The 9098-nt window shown below is 39.6% G+C and overlaps 1 protein-coding gene across 1 annotated transcript in view; it reads left to right on the plus strand.

The window, feature by feature from the left end:
* Nucleotides 1–4402, plus strand: part of Atad1 (ATPase family, AAA domain containing 1) — a 27969-nt gene extending 23567 nt beyond the window's left edge. Inside the window, exon 9 of the mRNA XM_013017047.1 lies at nt 2751–4402. Coding sequence (XP_012872501.1) covers nt 2751–2871 — 121 coding nt within the window. The 3' untranslated portion in view covers nt 2872–4402. The remainder of the gene's footprint in view (nt 1–2750) is intronic.
* The last annotated feature ends 4696 nt before the right edge of the window (nt 4403–9098 follow it).

The following is a 9098-nucleotide window of genomic DNA, read 5'->3' on the forward strand; positions in this document are numbered from 1 at the left end:
CTGTAATCCTAGCTACTCAGGAGGCTGAGATCTGAGGATCGCGGTTCAAAGCCAGCCCGGGCAGGAAAGACCATGAGACTCCTATCTCCAATAACCACCAGAAAAACCGGAAGTGGCACTGTAGCTCAAGTGGTAGAGCGCTCGCCTTGAGCTGAAGAGCTGAGGGTCAGCGCCCAGGCCCAGAGTTCAAGCCCCACGACTGACCAAAAAAAAAAAAAATGTTTATGTACTAGAATAGAGCTTTGTTCTTTAAGGACGTTACTTAAAAGCGTACTTTCCCTGAACCTGTAGCATCCTGTGATTTTTTTCTCCCCTAGAATATCAACTCTAACAAAGAACTTCTGTGGCTTACAAAACCAGTGTACTTTGGGGGGGGATTGTGTTAAATGAATTAAACTGTTGCTTTTTTCTCCTCCCTAAGTTTCCTGAAGTTTCATTCCAGATGATGCATTTTTTTTTTGGTCAGTCCTGGGACTTGAACTCAGGGCCTGGGCACTGTCCCTGAGCTTCTTTTTGCTTGAGGCTAGCATTCTATCACTTGAGCAACAGTGCTACTTTGGCTTTTTTTTGTTTATGTGGTACTGAGGAATTGAACCCAAGCTTTCATGCATGCTAGGCAAGCACTCTACCACTAAGCCACTCTACCACTAAGCCACTTTCCCAGCCTGCAAAAATTTTTTTATAGAAAGGCTTTCATGAAAGCATGTCAAGCAGTAGCTCTATATACATTGGTTTCTGAGTTTTATTTCAAGTAGTAACTATATATGCATTAGTTCAGGACTCATCCCAGTCCCCATGTGGACAGTGTCATTCCATTAATTTGTTGTCAGATTAATTCAGCTACTGCAGTCAGATATCTTCCTTCCAAAAATCTTTATTTTGCTTGCCTTCCTTCACTTCTTGCCTTTCTTCCTTATTTCCTTCCCTTCACTTCCCTCTCTCTTTCCTTCCCCTTCTTCCCCCCCTCCCTCCCTGTCTGTCTGTCTGTCTCCTCTTTTTCTCTCTTGTTTTGTTCTCTCAAACAGACTCGTATGACTCACACTGGCCTTGAACTTGGGATCATCCCACCTCAGCCCCCAAGTGTTGGGATTACTGTGGTAATGATATCTAGATCCAAAGATCTTTACTCTTAGAATAAATAACCAACAAGTATATACATTTTGCTTAGGTAAATTAATGAAGGACTTGTTTTTCTGCTGCCTTCAATCCCTGGAAATTTTGTATTTCAATATGAAAAATCTAGCTAATAGGTTGAATATTTCTTCTAAATGTCTGAATTATGTATAATATAGGTATAATATACTTGTTTTCTTTTTCATGATTAAAATGGAGAATACTTGGATTTTTAAAACATTTAAATTGATGACTTTTACTTCCGATTTGTAAAAAGTTCAGTGTGCATGAGTGTTTGCCTAGGAATGCATAATTCAACGGAGGGAATTTTTATTTCTTGTTTGATTTCTTATGTTCTTGTTTTGGTAAATTGACATGCCTTTATATTATGTAAATTTTTCATCTTATGGTAATGTTCTATACTTATATTTTTGGGGTAAAGTATTTGATTTGTTAGCCAGCTAATTTGACTTTCATGTTTTTTGTTTGCTTTAAACAGCCATTGCTTAAATTTTTTTTTTTTTTTTTTTGTTATTTTGGGCTGGTTTCAGTAGTTCCTGTCTGTAATCCCAGCTACTTAGGAGGCAGATCTTGGGTAGACTATGGTTTGAGGCCAGCCAGTGGAGACGGGGAGTTAGCAAGAATCCATCTTAACCAATGTGTGATGGTACATACTGTGATCCAACTTCTGGTGGAGGCATAAGTAGGAAGATTGTGATCCCAGGCCACTCTAGAAAAGAAGTCGAGGTACTATCTAGAAAAATAATAACGAAAAAAAAAGACGAAGGTATGACTCAAATAGTATAGACCCAGAGTTTATACTTCAGTACCACCACCACCACAACAACAAAACACACACAACTTTTATGTGCATAGCTAATTCTAAGGAGAATTGGCTCAAAGTACCAATTGTGTGCTTCTTTGGGATCTTGGATAGGGAAAGATGTTATTAAACTCTTGTATAGTTAAAAACAATTTGTTTTAAACTTTTTTTTTTTTTTTTTTGGTCGGTCGTGGGGCTAGTACTCTGGGCCTGGGTGCTGTCCTTGTCCTCTTCAGCTCAAGGTGAGCACTCTACCACTTGAGCCACAGTGCCACTTCTGTTTTTCTGGTGGTTAATTGGATAAGTCTCACAGACTTTCCTGCCTGGGCTGGCTTTGAATGGCAATCCTCAGAGCTCAGAACCCTGAGGAGCTAGGATTACATGTATGAGACACCAGTGTTGGGCTTTTACCATATTTTTGTTACTGTTGGGGTGGGGGTGGGGCAGGGTGCGTGTGTGTGCACATGCCAGAACTGTGACTTGAACTTAGGGATTAATATACTTTATGCTCAAGGCTGGCATAGCCCTCTACCACTTGAGTCATACCTTCACCTCCAGTGCAAAGGCACGGGTTCGCCTCTCCCCTTCCTCCCTTCCCCCCCACTTCCCCCCCCCTCCCACAGTTTGTTGGAGGTAAGTCTCACAGACTTTACTTAAAAGCCAGGGTTGGCTTTGAACCATAGACCTTAGATCTCAACTTCCTAAGGAGCTTCATTACAGGTTTGAGCCAACAGTGCCTGGCTTACCAATCATATGTATTTTTTTTACATCTTGAGAAATATTTGATGATTTGGTGGTCTTGTTTGTGTTTCAGTAATGATGAAGATGAAATCCGGCCTGTGCAACAGCAGGACCTTCATCGGGCAATTGAAAAGATGAAGAAATCAAAGGATGCAGCATTTCAGAATGTTTTAACTCATGTTTGTTTAGACTAAGAGTAAAGGTCATTTGTACAGTTCAGTGATCTAGTTTGATGTGTCCTCTCATCAGTTTGTGGAAAGAGTGCTCACAGAACAGTGAGGGAGTCTGTGTATATGGTTTTAATACTAAGTTATTGAGGTATAGGCATAAAAGCGGTATTACTATTTGTCAGAAATCATGAGGAGGAACAATTTAACCCAGCCTGAATATGGGTGCTTGTGTTTGACCTCACTAGCCATATGTTGTTATAGCCTTATAGCATCTAAGCTGGTCTTAAGTCATGATTCATTGAATACTTAGTGAGCATTGGGAATGTGGTTGGGTGCTGGTTCCTAGACCTGTGAGCATGTGTGTATGTGAGTGTGTATGGATGTCTGTATATTAAATGTATATATCCACACATTTTTTTATTGACATTCTGTAGATATATTTGAATACAGAAACCTTTTTTTTTTTTAACCCCAATTACTGAATCCATACTACCAAGTAGTAATAGCACAACCAGCTTTTAAGGTTGTGTCTCACTGGTACTGTGATTCAGCCATTTCTAGTTGTCATTTATTTTAGGCTTCTTAAATTTCTGTCTGCAGTTGATTAGTTGAATTAGCCACAGCTGCATATATACATGTGGCTCAAATTATAATGGTTGTTAGGATAATCAAATAAAATTACTTGTTCAGTGATCAGCATGGAATGGTTATTAGGCAGACCGATTTCACCTCTTTCTGCTAGCATGTTGAGTAGACTTTTTTTTTTTTTATGTTTTAAATTGACTTATGTTTGGGTGGAGCCTTTCAAAAGAGTGGGTTGGAGAAACCTCAGTGCCCTTCAGTCCATGTCTGTATATGACCTTCCTTTCTTTTAATGTGACAGTTCTGTTTTAACCATGTGTTTTAAAATGTTATTTAAAAGTTATATGTTCTTTAATTATGGTCAAATATAATTTGGTCTCCCAAACCGAAATGACAGTTTAAAACAAGTAGCCATTACTAAATGTACTTAAAAATATTCATTTTGTAACTCATTTACATGTTTTTTTTTTCCTCACTGTGGCCTCATTAAGTACAAATGGACACATCAGAACTCCCATGATCTTATCTGTAGTAGTCATTCTATGCTCTGTAGACTACTTAGGAAACATTTTTTTATTGTTCAAAATTCTACTAACCAGAATTCTGTCACAGGCACCCAAGCACGCAGCACGACGAAAGAGCACAACAGACCGTAAGCTGCCTTCTCAATCATCCGAGACTAAATTATCTTTCAGATGTTTTTATTTCCTTAAACCCTCAATCGTTACTCTTGAGCTATTGGATGAATAGTCTCCCAAGAACCTGCTGAGTAGTTTCTTCCCCCATTTTGACTTTGGTGGGGAGAGTTTGCAGGAGAACCCTGTGCAACAAGAAGGCAGTTACTGATGATTGTGAGGGTGATGGAAAAACGAATGCCAAATACAAGAACCAAAAATTTCAAAATGTGTCCCAATTTTAATAACTGTTATACTATTATTTTGTAATGTGTAATAAAGGGGTCCCTCTTACTTAATCCTGGAGCTTTTTACATTATTTTGAATATTGAGGTTTTTGTTTGTAAAACGTGTTTAGGAAGGTTTTATCTTGCAATGAGGATTTTACATAAATCTTTATAGCATACATTTTAGTAGATAATCTCTGCCTTGTAGATTTGTTTTTAATTCTTTCCCCACAGGGACATGACACCTCTCAGTTTATTTCTGTTAATTACATCATAAAACAGAATTAGAACATACAGAAGAAATAGTAGTTATATAACAATATATATATTAAAAAAGTTTCTGTTGTAGCCCAGGGGTTTTAAAGCAAAGGGGATTCTCTATTACCACTTTGGATTTCATACAACCCTCCTCTCCCATCTTCAAGCACCAAAAGTATTGAGTGGGAATATAGTCACTTGAACATCTAATGAAGTCTAGGTTCAGTCAACATTTAGGAACTGTGTGGCCCCAGGGACTGGCCCTGGAAGAGCCCTGATGGATAAATAAGCAAGCAGCAACTCCCATACAAGCTGGGGATCTGAGTCCCCACCCTCTTCATCTGCCCTTTAGTAGGGTTAACAGTGCAGAGGTGAAACTGCCTGGTTTGTAGATAAGAGAACCAATTATCCATCTACCTCTTCTCTGCACAGGCAAAGGCATGGGGAGAACTCACAGTTCTGAGCTCCTCACAGGTTACCTTACTCAGTCTATGCTCTCGTGCCATGGGAAGATGGGCAAAGGTGAACAAAGCATCTGAGAAATGGCAACTGGAAACAGTTCCAGGGAGGTAAAGGGATGAGGCTAGAGACATGGTGGTGTAAACAGTGCCAGGAAGCACACCAGACTGTTCATGTCAGGGTGAAAAGGTCTTGACTCTAGAAACAAGTAAAAATAATGCTTCAGCAAGGCTAGTAAAGAACAGGGTGCCAAAATTCTTCATAGACTTGATTCCAGAGAGAAGTCCTTCAGAGGTAAGTGGAAAGCCTTGCCCTGACAGCATCTCAAAGCTGAAAGATAACAGGAATAGAGAAAGGCAATTTTAGGAAGCCTTTTTCTCACTTCAGTTACCCTTTGGAGGGAGTGGGCAGTCAACTTTTCTCTCATGTCAGTTCTGGGGCTGCATGGTGATGAGGAAGAACACAGGAAGCTTTTGGAAAGTCTGATTTCAGGAATCTCAAACGTGCCAGTAGGCTCCAGGAGTTTAGTATGTGATATAGGAGTAGGGTAGAGAAGAAATCACAGGCCCACATTTTCCTGTACTTACTAGAAGTGAATAGCCATCAGAAGTACCGGTCAAGAAATTCTTAAGGGAGAAGTACCTACTTAAGCATAGGAAAGACTGCAAAGGGTTCACTTATTAAAGACTATTTCATAGCATTAGGGAAGAAAAGCATTTGTCATAGAAAGGGATAAAATAGACAAGCCATTTTAGTTAGAGGCCCAAGCTAGGGTTTCCTAAGATGCTTTTCTAGTGCTACAATAAGAGAAAAAGCAACTGGGCACCGGTTGGCTTCTGCCTGTAATCCTAGCTACTCAGGAGACTAAGGTCTGAGGATTGTGTTCAAAGGTAGCCTGAGCAGGAAAGTCTGTGAGACTCCAAATAACCATCAGAAAGTCAGAAGTGGCTCAGAGAGATAGAGTGCTAGCTTTGAGCAAAAGAGCTCTGGGACAGCACCCAGGCCCTGAGTTCAAACCCCATGATTGACCCAAAAAAAGCAAACTACTTAAGGGGCTGAGAATTAGGCTAAGGTCAAAGACATGAGCAGCAGTGTTTTATATCTAAATTAATACAAGTATAGTGAGTTGAACAGTTATTTTTTGGGCAGCAGAAAAAGATTTTCTTGGTTCATGGGACATGACAAGAGAATACTTCTCTCCTCCATCTCTGCTTAAGTGAAGATTCTCATTTGCTGCCTCATGCTGAATTTTATTAGACCTTCTCTGTTTTCAGATCATTTTTGCCCATTCTGTTCATTTGCTGTATTAGTTAACTTGCAAATGTTGAACCATCTTTGCATTTCTGGGATGAAACCAATTTGATCATGGTGTATGCTCTTTTTAATGTATTGTTGAATTAGGTTTACAAGTATTTTATTGAGAATTTTTGCACCTATTTTCATCAAGGACATTAGTCTATAATTTTGTTGTGTCTAGTTTTGTCATCAGAGTGATACAAGAGTCATGAAATGCCTTCTCTCTATTTTATGGAATAGTTTGAGGAGTTGTAGTATTAATTCTGTGAAGGTCTGGTAGAATTCAGTAGTGAATTTATCCCATCCTGGGGTTTTCTTTGTTAGAAGACTATTACTGCTTCAATTTCATAGTGACTTGGGGATCTAGTTAAGTGGTTTCTATTCCTTTCAGTCCAGTTTTGGTAGGCAATATGCATCTAGATTTGTTCATTTTTTCTAAATTTTCTGTTTTTCTACAATGTAACTTTGAAAAAAATTAATGACCTTCAGAATTTCCTTGGTTTTTGTTGTGATACACCATTTTTTCATCTCTAATTTTATTCATTTGGATTTTTCACTTTGTTTTGGCTAGTTGGGGTAAGTTTGTCAGTTTGTCAATTCTTTTTGCTTTGTTTTGGTTTTGGCCAATATTAGGTCTTGAACTCAAGCTGAATGCTTTTGCCCAGCTTGCCTACTCACAGTAGGTACTCTACCACTTGAGCCTCTAGTCTAGCATTACATTTTGCTGACAAATTGGAATGTTGTCTCAGACTTTTCTACTCTAAGTTGAAACTAATTAGATGGAGATACTTAATTTTACCCAAACTCTTAACCTACCAATGTAACATGTGTTGGTCTTTGATCTGGGAGGGGTTTGGGTTGCAGCTTTGGATTTGTGGTATAGTTCTAAAAAGATTCTGGAATCTAATTCTGGAGAATGCTCAGGATATCTGGCCCTCTCTTGCCACCCAGGTGCAGAAGATTGTCTAGCACACCAGTGTGTTTTTATAAATGTATTTCTACCTTCATTGTGTGTGTCCCTGATGGCTGCATGATGACAGAATTCTCCTTATCCCCACAAGTTCTTCTCTCTTTGGACAGGCACATAGTTTCTAATACACTGTATCTGCACCCCAGATCCCACCCCCAGGATTAAGAACTGCCAGGCAAGGCTCTCTGCTTACCTCTGGAGGGCTTATTTTCCTCTGGAAGTAAGTGCATGATGAATTTTGGCACCTTCTGCTCTTTGGTAGCCTCAACAGGAGTATTATTTTCACTTAGTTCTAGAGTCACATTGAAGTGTACATATGCCTTGCCAGGACTTTTTCACCATGTCCTGAAACATTTGATGTACTTCCTAGCACTGCTTATACCATCATGTCTTCACACACACACACACACACACACACACACACACACACACACACACACACACACACACACACACACACACACACACACATCTCACTCACCCTGCCTATTTCATAGCCTTTTTGGCAGTGGAGCCACCAAGTTCTAGGAACCAAATTGGAATGTCTACATATTGTAACTTTGCATTGATCATTTATTACACTGGCTGTATCTGAGGTCAGGATCAGTAGTAAAAAATGACATAAAGACTTTAGGACAGATGTGAACTCCATTCAAGGAGAAACAGCTGTATGTTTAAAGGCCCCTGAGAGTGGTAGAGCCCTGTAACTTGTTTGTACATGCAAAAGTAGCAGCTGGTCAGGTTAGTGGAGGTATGGGGATTGCCAGAGTTTAAAAAAAAAAAAAAGAAGAAGCTGCTGGGCGTTGGTGGCTCACACCTGTAATCCTAGCTTCTCAGAAGGCTGAGATCTGAGGATTGTGGTTCAAAGCCAGACTGGCAGGAAAGTCCGTGAGACTCATCTCCAGTTAACCACCAGAAAACCAGAAGTGGTGCTTGGCTCAAGTGGTAGAGCACTCGCCTTGAGCTGAAGAGCTCAGGGACAGTGCCCAGGCCCAGAGTTCAAGCCCCATGACCACCACCAACAACAACAAAGCTATTTCTACACCTGCTGGTGAATGTCCTTGGGGATACTGTAAAAAGGGAATAAGGAAGATAGCCTCATCTCTGAAATGGAAGAGGAAAGCCAGAGCCTCCTGCAGTAGAATTCTAGACAGAGGCCCCTGAGCAACTCTGTCACCTCTGAAAAGGTCCATGTTAGTGCCTGGCTGAGACCACAGGTCACTTATACCTGAAGTACAAGTTAGAAATGACATGAGCCAGGGCAAACAGTCTCTTAGCGAGTTGTTGCTGCTGTCTCTATAAAGTCAGAAAGCCCTCAACAGTCCTGTGATTGGCCCACACCTAGTGTTACAAGACATCAAAGACAGGCTTGGTTCTGAAAATTTTATTAAAATAACAAGCATTAATTATACACAGAAACAGTCATTTGCACTAGGTGTAGTTCTAGTAGAACAGTTTAAAATATCTTTACACATCAAAATATGTTTGATAAGGCACACTGCCATCCTGTCTCATGTTTTCAATAAATATACTTTTTAAAAGGCATCTGATTAAATGTGTATAGGCACCATACCATTGAAAGACAAATTTTGCTGTGGCCATTTCATGTAATTTATTCTCAAAAGACCTTGTATTGGTTAGCATTAAAAAAATGATTAAGAAAAAAAAATCACAGTTTTCTTTCCAGTTTAGGTCTCTACAATAGAGACCTAGGTATAAAAAGTGCTATTTCTTCATATATCCCTTAACAACAATGAATTACACATAAAGTACAAAGAGTTCTCT

The sequence above is a fragment of the Dipodomys ordii genome, unplaced genomic scaffold (genome assembly GCF_000151885.1).
Source record: "Dipodomys ordii isolate 6190 unplaced genomic scaffold, Dord_2.0 Scaffold34, whole genome shotgun sequence".
NCBI lineage: Eukaryota > Metazoa > Chordata > Mammalia > Rodentia > Heteromyidae > Dipodomys > Dipodomys ordii.